The sequence below is a fragment of the Acomys russatus genome, chromosome 16, assembly GCF_903995435.1.
Source record: "Acomys russatus chromosome 16, mAcoRus1.1, whole genome shotgun sequence".
Taxonomy (NCBI): Eukaryota; Metazoa; Chordata; class Mammalia; order Rodentia; family Muridae; genus Acomys; species Acomys russatus.
The window spans coordinates 35,494,900-35,521,392 of record NC_067152.1 but is presented as its reverse complement, the minus strand read 5'-3'; the positions used below and the strand labels follow the sequence as shown (position 1 = coordinate 35,521,392).

The 26,493-nt window shown below is 47.3% G+C and overlaps 1 protein-coding gene across 1 annotated transcript in view; it reads right to left on the bottom strand.

The window, feature by feature from the left end:
* Window positions 1-26,493, bottom strand: part of Arsg (arylsulfatase G) — a 76,989-nt gene that overhangs the window by 34,233 nt on the left and 16,263 nt on the right. The window contains exons 2-7 of the mRNA XM_051158956.1: window positions 18,926-19,113; window positions 14,782-14,829; window positions 11,513-11,624; window positions 8,916-9,053; window positions 2,142-2,338; window positions 1,044-1,124 (exon numbers count right to left, since the gene is read on the bottom strand). Of these exons, the coding sequence (XP_051014913.1) occupies window positions 1,044-1,124; window positions 2,142-2,338; window positions 8,916-9,053; window positions 11,513-11,624; window positions 14,782-14,829; window positions 18,926-19,113 (764 nt within the window). The remainder of the gene's footprint in view (window positions 1-1,043; window positions 1,125-2,141; window positions 2,339-8,915; window positions 9,054-11,512; window positions 11,625-14,781; window positions 14,830-18,925; window positions 19,114-26,493) is intronic.

Here is a 26,493-nt window from a genome sequence, read left to right as displayed (position 1 = left end):
GTCCAGCTGGATCTTTAACACCTGCACAATGAGCATCATGTATATGCGCTGTGCCCTTGGCTAGTCAGTCCCCTAAAACAAATGCTTCCAGGAGGAGTCTGTGCGTCAAAAGGCATACGGAACTTTTCAAGCCTTTGCTCCACACACCAGACTGTCCCCAGTGCAGCTGCTCCCTCAGAAGGTAAGGTCCTTCCTTGTTGGGAACTTTTCCGGAACAGATGGGAGCTGAGTTTCAGGCTCAAGTGTTTATTCAGAGCCAGAAATGACCGCAGGAGGCCGCTGGGTGTATGGAGACGGCATCTGCTTTGACTCCAGTGGCAAGCCAGGTGTCTTCTCACCGACTGTGCGACCTTGACAAGTGACTCAATTTCTTTGGGGTTCTCTTTTCATCTATAGATGAAGCCATTGCTATTTACCTTTCACTGTTATAAGGTTTAGAGATAAGAGATGTTAACAGCCTTGTGGAGGCCCAGCCATGGTGGCAAATACCTTTAACCCCAGCACTCCAGAGGCAGAGGCAAGAGGATCTCTGGATTTGAGGCCAGCCTGATCTACACAGTGAGTTCTAGGCCAGCCAAGGCCACATAGTGAGAACCTATCAAACCAAACAACAGCAATAGCAAAATAACAAATCCCAAACTTACAGAGTTGTGCCCTAAAAATGTTTCTTGAATGACTAGTGTAAATTAATGGTTGGATGGAGGGAGTGGGGAAGAGGCACAAAGGGACAGAGAAAGAAAACACAGGTGGCCAAACGAATTAAGGCAAAGCACATTGCCTGGACAGCTTATGGACCAGTTTGTCATGACAACAGCTGGTCCTTTTAGGGAAGAGTATGAAAGGCCAGAAAGGATGGTCCACTATGAGCACACACTTTCTCTCTGCCCCAACTTGTTTCTTCTCTGAAAGTTGGTGGCTGGTGAGCCACCCTGCTTTGTAACAGTGACCCAAATGCCAGGACACAAGACCGCCATCCCCCAGGCAACACCCCATGCCCAGCCAGCACCCAGTCTCCCAATTGCGATCCGATCAGTCTCTAATACCTTGATGGGTTTGCCACAATCCAAGGAAGGAACCCGTGCTGCCCGACAGCTCACACTTCTGAGCCCATGGGCCGTTGTCCCCTGGAAAGCAGAAAAAGAAACAGGATGGTCAGTGGATTTCTGAGGGACACTTCTTCTGACCTCCTCTCTGGCCACAAGCCTATGCGCAGCAGGGATTAGACAGAAAGACAAGCATGACCCCTACATTTGAAGTATCCCTTATAGGCATGGATGTCAGTGCTACCCCGTGCTGCCAAGGGCTCTCCTCCTTTGTTTCCAAAGTTCTAGGCTATACGTGTCTCTCACTCGGCCTATCTCTACCAGGCTCACAGGGGGTGGGGGTGGTGTGGCTTGCCCTGACCCAGTGACCTCCATCCTTAACCTCTACTCTCACACCTCCCATTTTGTAGTCTTAGCAATCCGTTACTGTCATTAGGTGTCCACCCAGCAACTGGTCACTAAGCAATTCTTGATGCACCTAGAACTCCACACACAGCACCTTCCAACCTGACCAGAGTGCAGTGGAGTAGACTCAGCTCTCCCAGTAGGCAAATGTTCCAGACCAGGTTTCACCTTGATCCAGAGTAGATGTATATAGCCCAGGCTAGCCTCAAATTCACTATATTGCCCACCCTTGCCTTGAACTGGAGATCTTCCTGTCTTAGACTCTCAAGTGCTAGAATTCTAGAAAGTGCTACACACCACCATACCTAGCTACATGTGAGCCCTTTAAAGGGATCATTACTTCAGCCCTCCTGAGCCACCTGACTAAAGGAAAGGCCAGTAGCAAGCACAGTCGTTGGACCAGCGAGGAGCTGGTAAAGATCTACACAAGCTCACGATGTCAAAGTCACCATCCATGGGGCCAGAGAGGCCTGTGTTCAGTAAGCTCAAACCTTTCCCATGAGTCAGTCTTGAACAACCCAATAGGAAAAAGCTCAGCATTGAATCAAATAAATATCATCAGGGCCACAAGTTCGCAGTGAGCCCCTTCCCTGTTAAAGATGTCACATGGTAAGACACCTCTCTCCACAGAGCCCCCATGTGACTGACTATCCATTAGATCTCAGACAGATTAGCTGGACACGTCTTCTTTACCTGTAAACCAGAGGAGTGTGTTTTCTTTCGCCGTGCAGTCCACTTTATCCTTGATCTGCCCTACCAGACTGTCCATCTCGCGGAGACTTGCACGGTACAGACTTCGGTTCCAAGGGTTTTCCAATGGTGGAGTCACAGACAAAGGCACATGCATGTGGGCCAGGCCGACATAGAGCAGGAAGGGTCTTCCACTGGTGCTGGGACAAACAGGAAAACTCAGGGCCTCTGCAGGAAGCTGGTCTTGTCCAAGGCCTCGGCAGTCCTTCCTGATCTCAGAGAAAATCCACCACCACCCACCCGCCTCGGGACCTGTCGTGCAGGCACAAGGATAATTCATTTACCTACAATCTTCTAAGAAAATGTAGAAATGATCATCTGGTTACTGGTTAGCTGTGACGAGGGCTAGTATTCTATTATAGCAAGAGCTATTACACAGGATTGGGGTCTAAGTCCAACCTCAGGATAAGGCCCAATTTCTCCTTCCCAGTGATGAATCAGAAACTTAGATGGATTGGATTTAAGGACTTCATTCAGGTTACGCAATTAGTAATAGATGGTCTAGACTTAAACTCATGTCTGCCCAGGGTGAATCTGTGCTCTTTGCTGCACTTCAGACTCCAAGCATCCAGACCACCATGTAAATTCTAGGAGACAGAGCCACAAGGAATCTCTAAGATGCGTGTGACCATAGGGACGTTTAGATGAAGGCTCTGTTCTAGACTAAACCTGATTCCTCTGGGAAATTCAGAATGAAAGGCTTGAGGGAGCTGGGGTGGCTTCCAAGCAAAGTCTCCATGGTCTCATGGGAGGTAGGCATGTAATCTCAGCTACTTGGAAAATTGGGGTAGGAAGGTTACAAGTTCAAGGCCTGGCTGAGGTACATAGTGAGTTCAAGACCAGCCTTGGAAATTTAGTAAGATTCTGCTTCAAGATGAAAAGGAAACAAATGGCCTGGGGATGTGGCTTAGGGGTAGAGGATGCTTGCCTGACATACAGTAAGGCCTGAAGTTTATCTTCCCAAAGCACCACTGCACCCCACCCAACCTTGACAGCCTCTTCTAGAGCCTCCACAGGCACCAAGCATGCATGGTGCACAAACATGCAGGCAAATACACACAGTACAAATAACTCTTTATAAAAGCTGTTTGAGTTGCTGGCTTGAGTCCCTTTTTCTTTTTTAAATCATGCAATGGATTTTGGCTCAACCTCAGGACAGACTTCCCTGTCGTCACTAAAATGGTACTAAACATATTTCTGCCATTTTGTACTGCATATGCCCTAGAGGATTTAACTCTTCATGTTAAAATAAACAAGCACACTTCATCTTTAATGAATGCTAAAACTACACATATGCCAAAGAATCATTTGAGAATAATCTTTTTATGATTTATTATCAGTACATGTTTGGTTTCTGTACCTGTTTTGTAGACCTGCATGTTGGGTGTAAACATGTCTTGATGTGGGGCTGGAGAAATGGCTCAGGGGGTTACTTCTTTTCCTACGCCTCCCATGGTGAGGTGTTCCCTCCCTGTCTTCCTTCCCCCCTCAGAGGCCACCCAGCACCAACAGACCAGGGCTCTAGAGCCACTTTGAAGACCCATTTTCACCCATGTCCATCCCTTTTCTTCTCCCGGTTACTTCTCTCACGGTGGTCCCAGGTTCAGTTCCTAGTGCCCACATCGGACATCTCACAACTGCCTTTTCTCTCTGTCGGCCCATGCCGTGAATAACTCTTCCAACAGACTTCCTATTCCCCAGTAATCTGCTTCAGGGTTCTCTTGACTCACCACCACTTCCCAATCTAAACTTTAACCATGGTGCACGCCTGTAATCTGGCACTCACTCACAGGGTGAAGGCAGGAAGACCAGAACTGCAGTGACATGCTAAACTAGGCACCAAGTTCAAGTCTAGACTATAATATGAGACCCTGTCTCAAAAAAAAAAAAAAAAAAAAAAAAAAAATGGTGACAAGGATCACATGAGAGCCAAGGAATAAATAGCTACTGGTGTGCAGGCATAGTGACCACTCAAGGCAGGAGCATCTCTGGGGACGTTAGCTGTGACTGCTAAAAGACTGTTAGTTCCTTTACTCGTAGATCCATTATTCAGCGCAGCATCTAAACGGGAAGAAGAAAAGGGGTGGAGACTGGTGATATGGGTCTGCAAAGTCCTGGTCTGTTGGCATCTGGGGTGGGAAGGAAGATGGGAGGAAACTTATCACCATGACAGAGGGAATTGGGGGAGGGTAATGATGGTAACAGAGGGTAAGTTTTTCAAAACTTCCTTCCCTCGGGAGATATAAACAAAGTCTACTCCCTCCTTATAAGGTCACAATGACAAATTAAAGCATGATTTCACCAAAGTTCATCCTAGGGAATCAATGACTGTTGGCCTGCAAAGTCTTCACTCAGCATGGAGACAGCTTCCCCACATCCTCAAAGACAGTACCCATTTTGGTTTACCTCCCCAAACCTATATATTCTAGCATGTCCCAAGGCATCAAGGCCATGGGCAATCATGGCAATCCCCACACAGGAATAGCTGGGAAGAGCCGCTGGCCTCCTCGCTTCTATGACAGAATGTCAACAGTCAATGAGACTACTCCTGGGCCTCTTGCAAGTAGCCAGCTGATCTGAGGAAGGTAGTGGCTATTCTGTCTAGAGCAAATCAAAGAAAAAGAAAAAGAAAAAAAGCTTAGGCAAGCTAGGCATGGTGGCACACGCCTTTAATCCAGCACTCTGGAGGCAGAGGCAGGTGGATCGCTTTGAGTTCGAGGTCAGCCTGGTCTACAAAGCAAGTCCAGGACAACCAAGGCTACACAGAGAGACCCTGTCTTGAAAACCCAAAAAGGAAAAAAGAAAAAGAAAAAGAGCTCAGGCTCTAGTTCTTGAAGTTCCAGTTTTCATCTATGTGTCATTGAGACCCTGTTCTGAATGACACATATGTCTCAGCTCAGTTCTGCATCAACAAATAACAGATTGGGTGAATCAAAGCAAGTATTTTTTTTCTCCCAGTCCTAGCACCTAGGAAGTTCAGTGTATCCATCCTTAGATTTTTTCCTTTCACCTGAGAGAGAGAGAGAGAGAGAGAGGGAGGGAGGGAGAGAGAGAGAGAGAGAGAGAGAGAGAGAGAGAGAAAGAAAGAAAGAAACTGGCCTTATCCTTTCCTGATAAAGGCACCAATCCTATCACGGGGCTCCATCCTTCTGTCCCCGTCCAGACTAAACTCCTTCCAAAGGTTCCCACCTCCTAGTAATATCCTACTAGGTGGAGATGTGTCCAGCATGCACACCGGGTGTCTATGAATGCTGCCAAACATAAATGTACTTAAAACATAAGGGTGTGTGTGTGTGTGTGTGCGTGTGTGTGTGTGTGTGTGTGTCTGTCTGTCTGTCTGTCTGTCTCTCATAACTTGATTGTGCAGTTGCAAATGTAAACTTCATAAACAACATGTTCTATAAAAAAGTTGAGTATGTCTTGTGTGGCTAAGGGTTAGGGTCTCAACATGCGAAACTTAGGGGACATAGAAGTACAGTCCACAGCATCCTGAGTATTGGCCACATAACAGTTTTCCCAGAAGACTCTGGTTTCCAATACACCAAGTCAATATCTGTTCTATGCCCAACTGAGCCACCTTTACTTGCCAAGTCCTCTTCCCTATTCCCAGTAGGCAGCACAGGACTGGTTGGCTCCACGCTTCCACAACCTATGCCATCAACTCTCTGCCTTTTCTCCTACTTAGACCTTTGCCTGATGCCTAAAAAAAAAAAAAACAAAACCCCACATCACCTCCTGGTAGCTTTGGTGGTCCAAGTGGAAGGCAGGTATTGTCTTAGAATTACTGTTGCTGTGATAAAACACCATGACCAAGCAAGTTAGTAAGGCTTACTCAGCTCACATTTCCACATCACTTCTCATCACACAAGAAAGTCGGGACAGGAACTCAAACAGAGCAGGAACCTGGAGGCAGGAGCTGATGCAGAGGCCATGGAGGGGTGCTACTTACTGGCTTGCTCCTCATGGGTTGCTCAGCCTGCTGTCTTAGAGAACCAGGACCAACCAGCCCAGGGACAGCACCACTCACCATAAGCTGGGACCTCCCCCCATTAATCACTAATTAAGAAAAGGCCCTCAAGGCTTGCCTACAGCCTGATCTTACGGGGGAGTTTTCTTAATTGAGGCTTCCTCCTCTCCAATGACTTTAGCTTGTGTCAACTTGACACAAAATTAGGCAGTACAGATGTGAGCAGGTCCAGAGGACTTCTCTGCTGCAGTAAGAAAGTCATGGATGAACTGGCAGGTCAAATCTTAAAGACACCTGCATGCCCTATAATTACCTTCTGTAAAGTTAAAAAGTCAGTGACTTTTGCTTTAACTAAGGAATTGGCCAGCTCTACATATTTTCTGTTTGATGCCCCAGGCTCCTGCAGAGCAAGCCTTACACAGTCCCAGGGCCCAGCAGGCTGTCATCCCTCCTGCTCAGAAAGCTGAGGCTCAGTTAAACATCAGAAAACTGCCCTCACCAACCACGAAGCATCTGCTTGTTTCAGGGCAACGGGAACTAGAACCATTTCAAAGTTGTAGGAAGCCAGGAGGTGCTCAACCTTCGAGATCGGAAAAGCTTTGCTCTGTCTATATGAGCCATGAGAGGAAAATCACGGACAGCGTTTCTCAGAAAAGCCTGCGGAATCGTTCAGATGCAGCCTCTGACATCCTGGGATGCTGCTCTGAGATTTGGGACTAAAGCAATGGGCTGTATTCTAAAGGCCGCACACAGGCAACTGAGTCTACTTCGCCTGCCACTTCTGCCCTCCTTGATGGTGTCTCTAGAAAACTCCAACATGGCCGAGCGAGGACTGTAGGATCCTGCAGTCAGGGGCTGGTCTGCTCGGCTGTCCACTGATGAGGCTATTTTAATTTTGCACAAGCACACAGCCACAAGCACATTTTTGTTTCCTTGCTCACTTAATTATGGCTGTGGCCCTGAGAAAAGGGTCCCACTGTCCTTGAGGAGTCTGCGCTCTTAGGAGAGAGATTAAATCAATCACACTTCCAGTCATTATCTGCTGTGACAGGACAAGGACGTACAACAGGAGGTCCTCACACACAGTGGTGTGGGGTTTGTTGTCACTTTCAGTTTTTGCTTTTTTTTTTTTTTTTAATATTAATTTAGTTTATACAGAGGTGCCACGGTGTGCGGAGGTCAGAGAGCGGCTTTTGGGAGCTCCTTCCCTCCATCTACCCACATGGTCCCAGGGACCCAACTCATGTTGTCAGGCTTAGCAGCAAGAACCTTCATCCACGGAGCCATCTTGAGACCTCTCTCGGTTACTTTTAATTAGTCGATTTTTTAATGTTCAAAGACCGTTTCCTGTCTCTCCCAGAACCTGGAAAGGTTTGACACCCCAGGCTCACATTCCAGGCTTACCCATCATCAACGGCTGCAGCTAAGAAGCTATTGCTCACTACAGATGGGGTGTGTTTTCCCCATGTTGATCCTGCTCTTTAAAGGGTTTTCTTTAAATTCTGTATTACGTGTATGGGTGCTTTCCCTGAGCGTGTGTCTATGCGCCATGTGTGTGCAGTGCTCTTACAGGCCAGAAGATTCAGAGCTCCCAGAACTAGAGTCGCAGATGGTTGTGAGGCCGGGTGCTGGGAATTAAGCCTGGATCCTCGGAAGGACAGCCAGTGCTCTTAGCCGCTGAGCTACCTCTCCAGCCCCGCTTTGTGGGCCCTGTAGATGGCTGTATTTGGAACCCTGTGTGGGAGACTAGATAACAAGCTCTAAGCGTGCCTGGAGTCTAGTCCCTGGAATTGGGGAACCTTATCTCCCATGGCAAAGGGGACTTTAACTAATACCTTATAATTATGTTAGAGATCTTGAGATGAGATCATCTTTAGACTTCCTGGTTGACTTTTTTTTGGGGGGGAGGGATGGGAGAGGGGGGACTGCCCATGAACTCAGCCTCCTGAGTGCTGGACTGTGTTACCACCATCTGCCTCCTGATTGACCATTAATCAGTAGTGTCCTTCAAAGAAGGCTGGGTGTGAACGAATATTCCAGCACTCGAGAGATCAGGAGTTCAAGAACAGCCTCAGTTGCATAGCCTGGGTACATGACACTCTGTCCAAAAAGGGGAGTGGTTAGGGTATTCGACTATGTGTAGGAATAGCAAGGGATCAAGAGAAGTAGTGATTAGAATGCTGTGGCCAGAAATCAAGGAAAACTAGCAGCTACCAGAAGCTAAAAGAAACAAGAAACAATTATTTCCAGAGACTCCAGGAAGAATGAGCTCTGCTCACGCTTTAACGTCAGCCCTCCAAGCCTGGCTTCAGACATCTAGTGTTCAGATCTGAGGAAAACATGCTACTATGGTCACTGTTGGTTTTCACCACCACTCTAGTGGCCATTTGTTACAGCAGCAGCAAGGAACTCATACATTCTGCTAACAAATGAATTCCACAAAGATCCTGAGTACGCTGAATGCGGTAGGCAGACCTCACCCTCAAGGAACTTACACTCTAGTAGGAAAAGAAAAACTGCCCAGGACCATGGTGCTGATCAGAGCACAATGGTCAGGAAGAGCAAGAACATACTTGAGGAACTTCTAAGCCAGGACCAGAGAGCCATTAGGACCATTTCCCAATGTTACTAGCATATGGCAGACATGCACACACACACTCGGTGAACCATGAAACTCTGCTCAGCCCTACAGGCTGGGAGAACTTGCTGTGTGTGAAGAGGGGTTAAGACCAGGGCACTGTGCTCCTTACCTGGCCTGACCAATGAACTCCACTGCCTTTTCTGCATACCTCTGGGCAAGGCTACTTAGGTTTACAGGCTGCGCCACGATGTTGAGGTTTTCATAGAGAGGAAGAGCTATGTCTGTGTAACAGTCCCTCTCAGGATTCCTAGGCGGGAAACACAGGAGGGGAGCAGTCATTTTCACATCCTAAATAGTCATTGAAAGCTTTACTGCAGCAACACACATCAATACAAAACACCACAAAGCTGGTTCCAAAGGACTTAGCAGATCTGTCATTTTTTTTTTCATTCCCTTTGAATAGATTTTTTTGCTCCTGGGGTGAGCCAGCTACCCTGTAAAACCTGGTAAGATGCTTATGAACCTGGGATATTATAGGAAGTCAGAAGGATACAAATTTGAAGGAAGAAGAGGAGGAGGAGGAGGAGGAAGAAGAAGAGAAGGAAGAGGAAGAGGAAGAAGAAAAGGAGGAGGAGGAGGAGGACGAGGAGGAGGAGGAAGAAGAAGAAGAAGAAGAAGAAGAAGAAGAAGAAGAAGAAGAAGAAGAAGAAGAAGAAGAAGAAGCAGAAGAAGAAGCAGAAGAAGAATTATTCCACCGCAGGTCCTAAGGTTGAAGTGACGCTGACAAGCGGCTGTCCCATGGCTGCACACCTTCTCCCCTGGCCACAATCTTGAGTGAGTTATCTCCACTCTCGGAGGTTTCCACTTGTCTACCATGGTGTCACCTGTGCCCCCTTACAGGGGATGCCAGGAGGACAAAAGGCAGCTCTCTGCCCTGGTCTCACCACCAAGGAGTGGATGAAAAGACAAGAAGTATACAACCTTACACATGTCCTCCCACCCACAATTAGAGAAGGGTAACATTTGAAACCCTACTACACCTACATACATATAACAAACACACTGTTGTAAAAGCTTAGGGGATAATGTCAAACTGGGTAAATCATTACCAAAGACATTTCTAAAAAGAAAAAGTTGAAGCTACGGAGATGGCTCAGCAGTTAAGAACACTTGCAGCTCTTGCAGAGGAGCCAAGTTTAGTTCCCAACACCCAAATGAGGTGACTCAAATCCACCTGAAACTCCACCTCTGGGGATGTGATGCCCTCTTGTGGCCTCTGTGCATACCTGCTCTCACATGCACAAACCTACACACAGATGCACACATACATACATAAAAATAAGATAAACAATTACCAAAAAATAAAAGGTTGTTATGATGTTGGCTTGATTATTCCATATTTTTGTTGGAATTTTCTTCTTTTTATTGCCGTGATTAAATCCCATGGTCACTAACCAAACAAGCCAATCAATACTGTTTAATTGTAATATAGGTTAATGAGAAGAAGAGGAAGAATAAGTGGGAGATAAGGAGACATTGGTTGAGGTATCTCATACCATGATACAGCCACATGGGGTTGCACTTGTGACTCCTAGGCCACACACAGCTATGTAAGAAAGGCAGCAAGACATGTCACAGCCTTTTATACTTGTCGCCTGCCATCTTATTAAGTGCAGACCTGAGAGGGAGCTCTGTGTTTCTTCATTTCTGATGTGCAACCAGGCGATGACACCCACAACGCTGGTCCCACAAGCAAGCACACACTAAGAAGCAAACCTGGCAGACATGGGCCCTGGACTTAAAGACTCAGACTGCAATCTGGAGTCCTGTCTCCTGCCGACTCTGCTGTGATCTAGGTGAGGCAAACTGGTCCTGTGGGTCACAGGTAAAGTTGGGCTGTGCCCAGAATGTAACAGTTTCTCAATAAACAACCATTAGTATATTAACTATTATATTATTAATGAGCCATCTGAGACATTCCCAAAGCAGTTCAGACACCTGTGGCCTTAGGAAAAACCACAGCACAGGCTCGGAGAGACGGGAGCACAAAGACTGAGCTAATCCCTCATCTCAGTAAGGCTTAGCAACTCTCTCCCCATCTCTCTCTCTCTGTTTCTCTCTTTCTCTCTCTGTATCTTAGCATCTCTCTGTGTCTCTGTCTTTCTCTCTGTGTCTCTCAGTATCTCTATCTCTCTCTCCCCCCTCCCTCTCACTCACTTTCTCTGTCTCTTTCTCTTTTCTCTCTGTCTCTCTCTCCCCCTCCCTCCAACCCCTCCTTTTCACCCCTTTCTCTGTCTCTCTCCCCCTCTCCCTCCACCTCTCCCCTTCTCTGTCTCTCTCCCCCTCTCACTTCCCCCTCTCCCCCATTTCTTTGTCTCTCTCTCCCTCCCTTTTTCTCTCTCTCTTTCTCCCTTTCTACCCACCCTCCCCCCACTCTCTCCTTATGGTCCTATGTCTATGCCAGGCCCAGAGCAAGTGGCCCAGGAACAAAGCCAGCAGGCAGAGGATGAGGGAGGCTGCACCTGTGTGAGACTTTGGCAGGCACACAAGGCTCTCCCCAGGTGAGCTAAACAATTCAAAGATTCTGGAAAATTCCAATGGGAAAAAAAAAATGTAGTTCCTTTAAGTGAAAATCTTTTCCCTGGCTATATCCTCCATCTTGTGTGCTGCCTCAACTGTCCACATCTATCCCATTCACTTGCTCTAGAAGGACTCGGGTCTCTAATTTGACTTCAAGCCCACAGCCAACGCATCGGACATTCTTACCTCCCTAGGCCATCGCTCTGGGGACATGCTGGACAGGGAGGGTAGTTGTAGCCAGGAGTATCCGTGCAGCCCATATCGTTGCTATATGGGATCCCAAAGTAGTAATCAAACCCTGAAAGAAGGGTAATCGGTTACGCCCCCACTCTCAGCTTCTCAGCACGCCTGCCCTCTTACACTCACACAAAAATTTAATTTCCCGTGATTTAATATTGCAGAGCTCTAGAGTGTGTAATTAAAAGAGGATTTGATTAATGTCCCTTTGAAGTGTGCGAGGAAAATCACTTTCCTGGGCTCTGGCTGTAAGACTAGCTTTGAGAAATGTCTTGTGATGAGAGTTAACCTAGATTGGGAGGAAGTATCAAGAATTTCTGATGCTGGGTGGTGGCGCACGCCTTTGCTCCCAGCACTTGGGAGGCAGAGGCAGGCAGATCTCTGCGAGTTCGAGGCCAGCCTGGTCTAGAGTAAGTTCCAAGACTGACAAGGCTACATAGAAAAACTCAGTCTTGAAAAGAAAAAAAAAAAAAAAAATTCGGATATCTAACACCCTCCATGAAGTTATGAATGCATGTGGTATCTAGAAATAAACAAATTGACCCACTGTGTGCATGACAGTTTAAGAAATTCTGCCTTCAAGAAGCCCTCTCTGCAGGCCCAGTGAGACTGGTCAGTGAGGAGAAGTGCTTGCAAGCAAGCCTAGCCACGAGAGTTCCATCATAGAACTATACGTTATAGGAAAAGGCTGACTCCCAAAAGTTGACCTCTGACCCCCGTGTGCATGCCACGGCACAATAAGCAATGGTAAGCCATGAGACGTGGAGGAGTCAGGCAGGATGGTGTATGTCTGTAAGCCCAGCATAATGGAGGATGAGGTTGGAAGATCCTGAGTTCGAGACTAGCCTGGGCTATATACCGAGACCTTGACTCATAAGTAGAAGGGTCAGAGGCAGAAGTTATTGCCAGAGGCAGTGGGTGGCATGAGGTTGAGACAGCAGTCTCAGCATTTCAACACACTTCCTGCAGAATGAGTGTCTGGGCCAGGACTCGAATGGGTGAGAGGATTCAGGATGGGAGGTGGAACGGGATGGAGGAAGTAAGGATGTCAGTGCTGGGATCCAAATTCCTCCCTGACACGCTCCCTCAGCCTGTCTCTTCCACAAGCCAAGCTCTTTCTTACCTGCCCTATCTTCACATTTCCTTTCCTAAGCCAGCTGCCTCCCACTTCTCAGGTGACTCACACCCTGGGACCCCAGGGGCTTTGCCTGGAATTGCCTGCTCTGTAACTCTTACCAATGAAACTACATAGAAGCGGTCCAGCACCATTTCCTATAAAACGCCCCACTGCTGACCAGTTCCTGCTAGCCCTTTCCTCTTTCTTTCAGTGTCTGTCTGTCTGTCTGTCTGTCTGTCTGTCTGTCTCTCTCTCTCTCTCTCTCTCTCTCTCTCTCAGCATGAACTTCCCTTAAGCTGGAACATTCAGACCCTCATTCACCTGTAGGTGTTTTATGTCCCAGTTAGCCTTAACTGTCAACTTGGCATAGCTTAGAGTGACCTGAGAAGTGGGGAGGGGGGTTCTCAATTAAGAAACAGCCCAGTTTACACCAGCTTATGGATATGTCAGTGGGCAACTATCTTGTTTGATCACTGATGAAGGAAGACCCAAACTACTGAGGGCGGCACCATTCCCTAGGCAGGTTGTCCCAGGCTATCTAAGAGAGCTGGCTAACCACAGGGGTTCATAGGAAACCAGCAGAGTATTCATGGCAGGGTGCAAAACACTGAGGACAAAAAGTAACAGTCAAGACACCCCACGGTGTCCAAGCAAGAAGGCTTCCAGCACTGTTTGGTGCAAAGGTAGCCGATCTATAGAAGAGCTCCTTGTTCCCACTTCTCACTCCTGGGTCAGACTCACAGACCCATCATGGACCTTTGTCTTCTAAGCAGAGCCCAGGCTAGGTATATGCCCTTTGCCTGGGACTCCAGGAACAGCACTCAAGATGCCATCGGTGGATCTAATCCAACCCCTCATATGTGAGGCGAGACCTAAAGGCCTAGAAGGGAAAACGCGTTCTGGAGTAGTGGCTGTTGTTGTTTGTTGTTGTTAATGGACAGGAAGTTTGGTGTTTATTTCCACCATCGGCCTTTTTTAAGCTGCACACTTTCATCCCCTGCCCTCTGTGTTTAAAAGGATCCTGCAGGCACAATGCAGCCCTTTGTCACAGTTAGAGAGAGACAGTGGGGAAAGGTGAGGGAGAAGGTTGCAAAACAGAGACTCGCCCTGAAGGAAAGGCCACATGTTTGTGTATAAAGGTCTGTCAGACAGACAGACATCTGGAGGGCAAAGGACAAGGCCGGGGAAAGAGCAGACATACAAACTACAAGTTGGAAAAAAAAAAAAAAAAAAACCCCACATATTTTTGGCAAAGCTGACATCGAGAGAGTGTGTCAAATTGGGTGATTCTTTTCAGAGAATCCATCTTGATAGCCTGGTCTTGGCTTTCCTCTGCAAGGCCAAGGATGAGAGGTCTGAGGATGCTAACAGCCAGGAGACAGCCTCCTATATCTGGGTTCACGACATAGTGGTATGCTCCAGCAAACCCCTCAGAGGACATTTTCTCACTTCTTTCTACCTGTGCTGTCAGGACTCATAGAATGTTCCCTCAGATACAAAGAACTGGAAGATGGAAGGAAACAGGTGGGCTCTGTGGAAGTTTGAATGTAATTGGCCCCCACAGGCCCATAGGGAGCAGCACTATTAGGAAGTGGAGCTGGAAGAAATGTGTCACTGTTGGGGTGGGCTTTGAGTCCTCCTATGCTCAGGCCACACCAGTGTGGTACACAGTCTCCTGCTGCTGCCTGTGGACCAAGATGGAGAACTCTGAGCCCTTTGTCCAGCATCACACCTGCTAGCACGTCGCCATGTCTGCTGCCATAGCAATCATGGACTAAATCTCTGAAACTAAGCTAAGGGAATGTTTTCCTTTACAAGTGTTGCCATGGTCATGGTGTCCCTTCACAGCAATAACACTCTAACCAGGACAGGTTCACAGTGCTCTAGTCTTTGGGGTGACAGACAACAAGCAGGGAACCAGGGAAGGTGATGTGCAGATGGGGTACTGGTACCCCCACATGTACCTAAGTGACTTTTGATGCAAAGATGCCCTAACGTAGACTATCCCCAAGATACATTGGCTTCAAATCTCATAGAGCTCTTTTACCCAGAGATCCTTGTTTCCTGTCTCCCAAGGAACAAACTCCAAAAGAATTCTTACCACGGAAATTGGGGTGATAAGAGCCATGGTGCCCAAGATGCCATTTGCCTGTGGAAAAAGAGAGAAAGAGGCATTCAGAGGGATCTCTGTGGAAGCATGCACGCCATCAGAGAATCTGATCGCACGCTCGGCTTCCATCAGCTGCACACTTCAGTGAGGACAAAGAGAAATTGCCAAGGCTCTGCCTTGCCCAGCTTTGCTCCCTGAGACCCCAGGGGATCCTACAGGCAGATGGGGGAGACCATCCAGGACTAGATGACTCAGGACCACATGGGAAAGATGAGTTAGGGATGGTCCCTCTTCCCCGCACCTCAGTGATGCTGCCTGCCTGAGCCACTTCCTTAGGGAACACGTGGCTTGTGATGCCCTGTGGAGGCTCCTGCAAACCCTGCAGGTCTCAGAAGTGCCTGGCCTCAGCATCTTCCTCTCTGGGTGATGTCATCAGCAGTTTGCAGAGAGGGGAGAGGCCACTCCCCCCAGGAGCTCCAGCACTGAGACACCCGCAGGGCAGCAAATGAGAAACTAGGCCACCTGCAGATGCTGCTCCACCAATTCATTCATTCTGGGGGCGATAATTGGGAGGCGTGGGGCAGAGCTCCGACAGGGTGAGAAGCTCTGATTTGCTCATTTACTCTGAGGGCTGGCTCCCAGGAAGCCTCTGCCAAGGCAAGGGGGCCAGACACATACAATCAATGCAGAGAACTAAGCTGGCGACCCTTGGCAACACAAAGGAGAGAAGCTAGCAAGCAGACACAGGGTGTGGCTAAGTAAACTATTTGATGTGGCCTTGAGAAAACACAACTGAACTACCTTTTAAAGAAAATGTGCAGAGAAAAAAATTAACAGTTTATTGAACCTGGATGAACATCTGTGAGAGTCCACTTCTCCTTCTTTGAACCTGCAAACCATTTTGTTTTATGTAAGACAGGGCTTTACTATCTAACTCGTGCTGCCTCCTTTCTCAATTTCCTGGGAGACTGATATACACCACCATAGACCACTAGGCCCAGCTCTGTTCTGTGGGCCTGAAAAACAAACTTTTTAGAAACAGAAACTCAGGAGACACGGGCAGGTGGATCTCTGTGAGTTCCAGGTCAGCCTGGTCTACATAGTGAGTTCAAGGCCAGTCAGGGTGCGTAGTAAGACCCTGTCTCAGAAGAAAGAGGAGGGGGGAGGGAGAAGGGGAGGGAGGAAAGAAGGAAGGGGGGGGGGGGGAGAAGAAAGAAGAAAAGAGGAAAAAAGAAACAATTGAGGGAACCCTGGCATAGTGGCACATGTCTGTGATTACAACACCTAAGACACTCTGGGGCAGAAAATTTAGACGTTCAAGGCCAGCTTAGATTATATAAGAATCCAAAGCTAGGATATACAGAAAGTCTCTCTCTGGAAAAAAATGTATATTATGATAAAATATAAAATAATATAAAAGGGAAAGGGGGAGCCAAGGGATACCTATACAAGTAGGTAAAAATACACGAACACAGACGAAGATTTCAACCAGTGCCGAACACTATGAATGGACCCAGAGCCTTTTCATTCACAAGCAAGGGGATGCTCTTAACTTCTTCAGGGCTTGTAAAAGGTGTAGAATGAAGTAAGGGGAGGGGTGGAAGCTATCCAGGTACCTGTGATCCACTGTTTACCTGGTATTTAGAGGCCAAAAAGGAACCATAATATCAAGGCAGATAAAGAAGAACCCAGCCCCCTGCTTTGTATGAGGCTCTAGCATCGGGAAGTTCAGAGACCAAACTGGTCCTGGCTCCATGGTCCTGGCTCCAGGGATAAATGGGTGTATTTCACAGGTCTATCTAACAGGCAAACCCCAGGGGGAGCTTCATGTGCCCTCTGGGTGCTGACGTTGTCTGCATAATTATACCTCAGGGCATGGGGAAAAGGAGTGTCTTGGTTAGGGTGACTATTGCTGTGATGAAACACCATGACCAAAAGCAACTTTGGAAGGAAAGGGTTCGGCTTACACTTCCTCATCACTGTTTATCACACAAGGCAGTCAGGACAGGAACTCCAGCAGGGCTGGAACCTGGAGACAGGAGCTGATGCCAAAGCCATGGAGGAGTGCTGCTTACTGGCTTGCTCCTCGTGGCTTGCTCAGCCTGCTTTTTTTTTTTTTTTTTTTTAATAATAGAACCAAGACTACCAGCCCAGGGCAGGCAGCACCCACAATAGGCTGGGCCCTCCCCATTTTCTTTTCTTTTTTTTTGTTTTGGTGGGGGGGGGGGGGGGGGGGGGGGGAAGGTTCAAGACAGCTGTATAGCTGGACTCACTTTGTAGACCTGGCTGGCCTCGAACTCACAGCAATCCGCCTGCCTCCTTCCAAACCCTCCCTCACTTTCAATTAAGAAAATGCCCTACAGATGGATCTTACAGAACTATCTTCTTATTTAAGATTCCCTCCTTTCAGATGACTCTGGCTTGTGTCAGGCTAACATAAAACTAGCCAGCACAGGAAGATAGAAAGAGAAAATAGTCCTTCACTGCTCCCTTCTTCCACTGCTTGGGGTGTCTCCTTCTAAGACAACGGATGTCACCCTCCAGTATGAGTGCCTATATAAGAATACCAAGCCTTTAAACGCAGAATGAGGAAGTAAACAGCGAAGATGCCAGCTCTTGGCCTAGGAAGGCAGCATCCTCCAAGCTAACAGAGAAGGCTCGAGAGACCAGTGTCTCCTCCACAGGGACCCTCGCTGTCACAAGCCTGTTGGCGTGCCCTCCCTTGCCGTTTCACTATGGCAGAGAGATGCAGGGATCCCACTGGAGCCAGCTCTGTGAAAGTAACTAACAAGCACAAGCAGGCTGTGGAGGCTGCAGGAACTGCTGCGTGGTCTCAGCATCTGCAAGAGAGACAGGCTGGCAGGGAGGCCCCAGCATCTGGAGAAGGCTGGGGTCAGATCCTGAGCAGATACCACCTGTTCCAGCACCTCCAGTGAAGCAGGTGCCTTCAGGTTTAAGACATCGTTCTCACACTCCATAAGGGGAAACATAATAATGCTGTATAAATGAATGTATCCAAGGGGCTAGAACACAATGCATGCTGAGTAAGAGGTGCCTTAAAAATATATACAAGGAAAGGAAGACTGGAATTCCAGCACTCTGTGGCTGCAAACAGGAATGTTATGTTTGGGGCCAGCCTGGACTACAGAGTAAGACCCTGTTTCCAAAATAAACAAGGTTAGGGACGTAGTTGGTAGAGTGCTTGCCTAGCATACACGGAGCCCTGGGCTCCATCCCCAGGTGCCTGAAATTCTAGCACTCAGGAGGCGGAGACAGGAGGGTCAGAAGTTCATTGTCATCCTCAGCTATGTAGTGAGTTTGAGGCCATCTTGGAAGACATGAGGGAGAAATGAAGGAAGCAAGGGAGGGAGGGAGGGAAGGAGGGAGGGAAGGAAGGAGGGAAGGAGGGAGGGAGGGAAAAGAAGCTGAACAATGGGAAATCAACTGCTGCTTTCTATCCTATATCCATGCCCTCATGTGTGTTTTTAACTTTGCAGCATGGCAGGGTGGGGGCTGCTGGTCTATAGGGAGGGCAGCCAGTGCACTGCACATCACTGATGCACCCCTAGCCCTGAACTATCAGATTGTTCAAGATGGCCATGCCCAGGGCCAAGTCAATTATTATACTTCTGTCTCAAGTTTCCCAGCCTTTTTTGCAACCCAGTAGCCATGTCACCCAACTCTGGACAGTAAGACTTAAGCCCAGGTCTCGGGAAGAAAGGGTACTTATCTTAAACCAAGGATTCAGTTTCTTGATGGAGGTGGGTTGGGTCCATGAGGCCACCCACTCTCTGCTCCTCTTCCTCCTTGAGCCTAATTATAATGGAGGACCCTGAAGCTGAGGCAAGGCATTACAGCCACAGGCACATGAACAAATGCCAACATGCTCAGGATAGCAGAAGAGAGTCTGGAAACACTCCCAAAGGTATCTTAGGGGTAATCTGACCTAATGGATGCAATCACTTACCACAAAGCTTATTGTCATGGGAGGCAAGAGCTACGCATGTTTTCAGCCATCATCAGATCTTCCCAGTTACTTAAAGCTGGCTAAAAGCATTCCCACCACGCCCAGCAAGAAAACAACAAAAACAGAGATGTGAGCAGAAAAGGCAGCTCCCCAGGGTCCATCCATTACCTATCATGGCTGTGACATAGCCAGCCTGTTGCAGCACCTCTGCCAAGGTGGTCTCGTTGAGTGGAAGCCCTCCTACAGAGGTGACTGCAAAGTTGTGTGTGACTCCGTTCCGCAGACCCAGGCGGCCAGTAAGCAGGGACGCTCGGGACGGGGAGCAGGTGGAAGCGGCTGCATGGAAGTCTACAAACCTGTGAGGAGAGGTAATCAGATCAGGGCCCACGTGGAAAGGAATGGGGGCTCGTGCGGCGAATCTAGAACAACAGCCTGAGAAAAACCTTGACAATCAACTAACTGGTGGTGTGCAAGGAAATGAAGGCCCAAACAGGAAATTAGTCTCACCTTAACTCACATTGACAAGTCTCTTTACTTGCCAATTCCGTATGTCAAAGACACTCACTCCACTGAGTTTTTGTATCCCAAAATTAATATTTGAGGTGGTCTAGAATCATCCACGGACAGAAGCAGGCATGCAGGAGAGGTGACTCCGTGATTAAAACTGCAGCGTGATCTGAGTTCAATCCTCAAGGCCCACACAGGTGGGAGAGAGAAGTGACTCCCCAAAGCTGTCCTCTGACTTGCACATGCACACCAAGGCACAAGCACGTCCCCCTCCCCCAACACACAGCAAGCGTAATAAAAGAACTGTTTTAGTAAGGTAGAGAACAATCCAGAAACACACTTGACATCAATGTATGACCTTCACATGCAACCATAGCTGCACACGTGTATGAACATATTCACAGATTCCTTGTTGAGGTCAGACAAAAACGGACAAAATGACTCTCTGCTGTCTGTCTCAGCTATGAGGCTATTAATAAGTGCCCTCTGACTTTAGTGTTGAGCACCATGATCTTTGCTCTTCTAATGATATTTTTTTGTTGTGGGTGGGTGACTTCAGAGTGTGCACTGGCCCCAGAATGAAGTGCCAAGTGCTGTCTATCATTCATACGCACAGGAAAGCTGTGCTGTGCCTCACAGAGAAGCTGCACATGCTCCCCACGCTGCTCAGGAATCAGTTACAGCGCAGTTGGCCGAGTGCAACGCTAATGACTCAGAAGTATGTATTAAACAAACAAGGTGTCTTTAAACAGAACCACACATAAAACAAGGTTATGAATTGACTGACTGATAAAAATGTTGCGTCCAGGGGCCCGAAGGAACGTAACTCTGCGTTTCCAGGCAGAATAAGGTTGTGGTGTCTGCTGTGTGCTGTGACCACGCACAATGTAACCATTGCTAACAGCAAGAAACACCTGGCTCTATCACGTATGACTGTACCTATGCCTAACGTTAGATACCATGAAGGAATATAAAAGAATTCTAGGGCAGGAAAGAGGGCTCTGTGGGTAAAGTTGCATACCACCAAGCCTGAATTTGAGTTCAATTCCTGGGATTCACATGGTGGAAAAGAGAACCAACCCCTACAAGTTATTCTCTGACCTCTACATGTGGTGTGGCAGGCATATCACACCAGCCCCAACATGTATGCAAAGTAAATAAAATGCAATATAAACATGTTCTTTAAAAATTCTAGGTATGGCCCCACCCTTAAGAAACATACAACCTGGTTAAAAAATAAGGCTAGGGGTTGGAGAGGTGGCTCAGCAGTTAAGAGCACTATTGTCCTTGTAGGGGGCTGGAGTTCGGTTCCCAGCATCCACACGGTAGTTCACAATCCCAATCCCAGGAGACCCAGTGCCCTCTTCTGGCCTCTGAAGGCACCAAGCTCACAACACGGTGCACAAACATGCACGCAGGCAAAACAGTCACACACATAAAACAAACACATCTAAAAAAAAATTTTTTTTTTGAAGAAAGCAAAAGTGTCGTAGCTTAACGAGCAACAATGGATGACCCCCAAACCAATGACAGAGCCAAGGGGATGGGGACAAGAGTGTTTCAGAACTGACAGGGAGAAAGGATTTGGTCAGGATCCAAGCTCAGCAAAAGGTTCCATGGCCTGGGATGTAAAAGATGAAGGTTCTCCAGGACACTTTGATAACCACACGGGCAGGCATTCCAGGGAGGAACAGTTTGATTGTCAGTTTTGTTTCAGGGATGTTTAGCTGAGCAGGTAGGACCCAGGCTGGATTTGGGTGGTGCCATGCCACAGGGCAGGGTCCATGATTGAATTCATCGCATCCTGTTTCCTACCTGAGAACACACGACCTGCTGCCTCCGGTCCCTTCCACTGTGCCTTCCCTGCCCAGATGGAGCGTTCCCTCAGATTGTGAGGCAGAAGAAGCCCTTCCTTGCCTACACTGGTTTTGTACCTGATACAAAAGGTAAGCCAAACTGAGGCTTAAGACTGAAATGCACAGCCTGGCGTGGTGGCGCACGCCTTTAATCCCAGCACTCAGGAGGCAAAGGCAGGCAAATCACTATGAGTTCGAGGCCAGCCTGGTCTACAAAATGAGTCCAGGACAGCCAAGGCTACACAGAGAAACCCTGTCTCAAAAAAAAAAAAAACAAAAACAAAAAAAAAACAAAAAAAAAAAAAACAAAAAAACAAAAAACAAAAACTGAAATACACAATGTTCCTCACAAGGGGCAGGAGAAAGGGCCTGCGGTAGAGGGCTGGGAACAAGATCCTGGCTATGTTGTTCTGTAGATTGCTTTCTCTACCATGTAGATGCCTGATCTGGGCAAAATGCAAAGGGAACCCAAACAGACCCTACAAGAAGAAACAAAACAGAAGCAAATGAGCCTTACTATACAATAAATTTTGAATAAAAACGCCCAGAGCAAAGTATTATTTCAGGTGACATTACCATATGGTGTTCTGGCTGTGCATCCCAATGGGATAAAAAAACAAAACAAAACAAAATGAAGAATGTCAACCGAAAAGTCTATTGTAAGGAAGTGTTAAATTTTACACAGTGGCTGTATTATTGGTGGAAGCACTGTTAGTGCTGGGATTTTTGAGACAATTTCATGGGTATGAAAGAATAATGCAAATCATTATATTAATGTTCCTAACGGGAAGACAAGAGTTTCATCGTCAGAAAATATAAGAGCTATAAGTTGTTAAGAAAAGCCTATAATATGAAAATTATTGGCAGCGTAATGACAGGGTTGGGGGTACAGCTCAGTGGGGAGGGGGTTTGTGGACCATGAGTGAGGCTCTGGGTTCAATCTCAATACCACAAGAAAAAGTTTAGTTAGAAAGAAAGACAATGTCGTTATGAATTAATGATTTTAAAATTTGATTTCCTAGGGTCTAACAAACTGAAAGAAAGAAGCATCGCCTCCCCCTCCCCCCACCCAAAACCAAAGGTACCTGCATTCAGTCTCTGTTTTCAACATCCCACATCACTAGGAATTGTGTTTCTTTGGAGAAATACGTAATTCCAGGTTTCAGACAATTTGGGCATCAGAAAAATAAATATATGCTCGGGGGACATAGTTCATTGGTGCAGTGGCAGCCTAGCATGCACAGTGTTCTGGGTTGGATCTCCATCAGCTCACACATACAGGCAAGCACACATGCACACACACACACACACACACACACACACACACAAACTCTCTCCCCCCCCCCCCCATTTCTCTCTCTCTCTCTCATATACACCGAGTCATTTTTCAACTCTGGAGGAGAACATGATACCAATTCTACCACCTGTAATTTCATGTTAAAGGAAAATACTTAAGCACATGCCCTGGTCTTCTGGACTGCCCCACAGCCCCTCTAGGTGACAAGAAGAGCGCTATGTGCGACACCTAGCTCACACCGGAAGCACAGCAGTAGCCCTGGGAAGTGACCAAGTCTGCAAGGGGCCAGGGGACATGGGCGGTTGTTCTGTCATCCTCTGTCACCCTCAGGTCATTTATAAATAGGACGGAACTGGCAACTAGCTCCTTATAAAGGGATTAGATTTAGTGTCCCTAATCATTTGCCCGTGACCTTTTGTGCCTCCTGAGGGGGTGAAATATGAAGTGTATACAAGCAAGGACTCTTTGCCAAAAACAACCTGAATCTAATCAAAGTTCTGAATCTAATTTCCAGGTTACAGGAAATCCAGCTACGAGGACAACAGATTCAGCTATGCCACAAGGAAGCTCTCAAGCAAATCGGTGCTCAGTGTTCTGGGACAATAGGTCCAGCTGCTCCAAAGAGCAGCAAATGCAAAACGACCTCACTTCAAATACTTAAGAGTGCATTTGAGGAACAGCTAAGGAAGCCTTAATGAGGAGTGGATTTTAGAGACTGGGGGACTAGCAGCCAGTTTTAGTGTAATAATGGCACATGGGCATAGGAAGAACCTTTTTTTTTTTTTTTTTTGAGACAGGGTCTCTCTGTGTAGCCTTGGCTGTTCTAGACTCACTTTGTAGACCACTCTAGCCTGGAACTCACAGAGATCCATCTGCCTCTGCCTCCTGAGTGTTGGGATTAAAGGTGTGCGCCATCATTTCCTGGCCCATGGAAGAACTTTTATAAAGATGGACTTATTGTACGTGCCCCAGGGGTTTGCTTGCATGTGTGTCTGTAGGCACACCACCTTTGTGCAGTGACTGCAGAGGCCAGAAGGCAACATTAGATCCCCCTGGAACTGGAGCCGCAGACAGCTGTGAGTCTGGGAGCCAAAGCTGGGTCCTTTGCAAGAATAACAGGTGCTCTTAACCCACGAGCCACCTCTCCTACGCCCACACTCTTCTCTCAAAAGACATACTGTGCTATTTGCGATGAAGGGGCCTGTTTCCATCCTCCAAAGTTTCAGAGAAAGAATGTGTTTCCAGATAGAGCTGTGGCTATAAACAAGACAACAAAATGCCCAGGTAGATCAGTATTTTAGCATATATCTCTCTTCTTTACAACAATGTGTTTAAATTTAACTTTTGAACTTTTAGAAATCTGAATCTAGAATGACCGTGGTAGCAACAGAGGGCTCGTGGGGCCCTAGTGGAGGGAGGGAGAGATGGTTTAAATGGTAGTGCCATCCCCAGGCCTTGTGGTGTTCAGGTTGTGATGACCTCAGAGGCATAGCGTGGAAGAGAAGCTGAGACTGAGTGACCTAAGGGGCTGGTCCAACATGGATGCTAAAGTGTGACACTGAAAGATCTTGAGGTGGAAGCTAGGGACATGACGCCATTGGTAAAGTGTTTGCAGCATGCACATAAACGCTGGGCATGGTGGCCCACATCAGTAATCCCGGTGCTGAGGAGAGATGACGAAGTCCAGAGGGCTCACTGGCCAGCCTAGCCAGCCAGCAGTCCCCAGGTTCAACGACAGACTCTGACTCAAGAGCCACAGAGGGGGCTGGAGAGATGGCTCAGAGGTTAAGGACACTGACTGCTCCTCCAGAGGTCCTGAGTTCAATTCCCAGCAACCACATGGTGGCTCACAACCATCTATAATGTGATCTGATGCCTTCTGGCCTTCAGGTGTACATGCAGACAGAGCACTGTATACTTAATAATAAATAAATCTTAAAAAAAAAAAAAGCCACAGAGGAAGACATCTGACATCGACCTGTGGCTTCCCACACGCGCATGCATGTGTATGTGCACCCATACACATATGCACACGTCTGCATACAACACATGCCTGTGAAAATAGAAATATTCCTGCTGGGCATCACTCTTGCAGCCTCTCTCTGGCTGCCAGGACCCCGATGTAAGCTGAAACCTATCTCACAGGTGTCTCCATGGAGACGGCACCCAACTAGCTAGGCAAACAGACTCAGCATCCCTGCTCCTCACCATGACCTTGACATCAGGAGAGAAAGTGACCCAGAAGGGCAAACTTCCTTTGCTCGTTTCTTTTTATTTTTTCTTTCCTTATTGCCTTCATTTCTTTATTGTATTTTTATGTATTTATTTTGTGTTCAGGATGAAGAGCAGGCATGATGTGCAGATGTCAAAAGCAGCCCTTGCCTTCTGCCCTCTGAGTCCCAGGTTTAAACTCAGGGTTATTGGGGTTGGTGACAGGCAACTTTACTCACTGAGCCATCTCACCAGCCCATTATTTCTTTAATTTTTGTTTTGTTTTGTTTTTCGAGACAGGGTCTCTCTGTGTAGCCTTGGCTGTCCTGGATTTGCTTTGTAGACCAGGCTGGCCTTGAACTCACAACGATCCACCTGCCTCTGCCTCCCACATGCTGGGATTAAAGGTGTGCACCACTACACCTGGCCCTATATCTTTAATTTTTAAGAAGGCTAAAAGTCATAAATCCAGGCCTCTTTAAAACCATAATCATTGGGGGCTGGAGAGATGGCTCAGAGGCTCTGAGTATTTGCTACTCTTTCAGCCATCTGTAACTCCAGTCCTAGGGGGCCTGATACCTTCTTATGACCTCTACAGTCACTGGGCACGTACATATAACACAGATATACAGGTGGCCAAAACCCATACGCATTAAAAAACAAACAAACAAACAAACATAACTGCTATTGTGGTCCCCAGAAATTCTATACTGAGAATGAGTCAATAAACACTAATAATTGCTCATAGAGCCCTATTTTCAGTAACCAAAAAGTGAAACTAGCTCAGATGTCATTTTATATGTGAACAGATATCTTTTTTTAATGTGGTGTGTCTATGCAGTGAAATATTACTCAGTAATTAAAAAGGAATGGAATTTTTATACAAGTAGTAATATGTCCCTTAAAAACATTACAGGGATGATGGCACATGTCCCTGACCTCAGCACTCAAAAGACAAGAGGATCACCAGTTCGAGGCCAGCCTGGGCTACCCAATGAAACTCTGTTAAAACAACAACAACAACAACATACCTGTGCATGTGGTTCTATGAACTGTGCAGCATATGGAGATTCAGAGAGACACGGAGAGGCTGGCAGATGCTAGGAGCTGGCCAGAGTCGGGGATGGGTGTGGGCTTTTCTTCTGGAATGAAGTGGTAGTCGCAGGGGACCTGCACTGATTGTCATTTGTTCTATCAGCCTCAAGTGGCCAGTTTGTGCTGTGTAAATAGCTTTTGTGTTTAAAAAAAAAAACAAACAAAAAAAGACAAAATTCCTACAAACTGAGAGAAAAATACCCAGAAACCCACTCAGGAGGGGTCAGGAGGGGTCAACAGGGGTCATCTGGGATCAAGGTTTCTACCAGTCTGGACGCCAAGTCTCACTGACAGCTACTTACTTATTTATAACTAATGGGGTCGCTTATTTCCTTCTTTAACTTGGGGAATACTGTGATCAGCAGAGAAAGGGGGCGTCTCCATGTATTCTGGTTTGAATCTAGAATGTCCCCTGCACCCCCCCCCATAGGCTCATGTTTCGAGAAGGTGGCCTCCAGCTTGGCCTGCCATCGTGAAGGGTTTGGAGATGGCAGAGCAGAGGTTCTCAGCATGTGGGTCGCCATCCCCTTTGGCAAATGTCTACCTCCAGAGATATTTATATTACGACTCGTAACTGCAGCAAATTTACAGTTATGAAGTAGCAATGAAGATAATTTTATGGCTGGGGTTCTCTACAGCACGAGGAGTTGTATCAAAGGGTGGCAGCGTTGGGAAGGCTGAGAACCATTCTTTCGACGTTAGTCCTGGCCGCTGGAAGGAGCGCCCCAAGTGAGCATCGGAAGGTTGGAACCTCATGAGACTACCGTGCT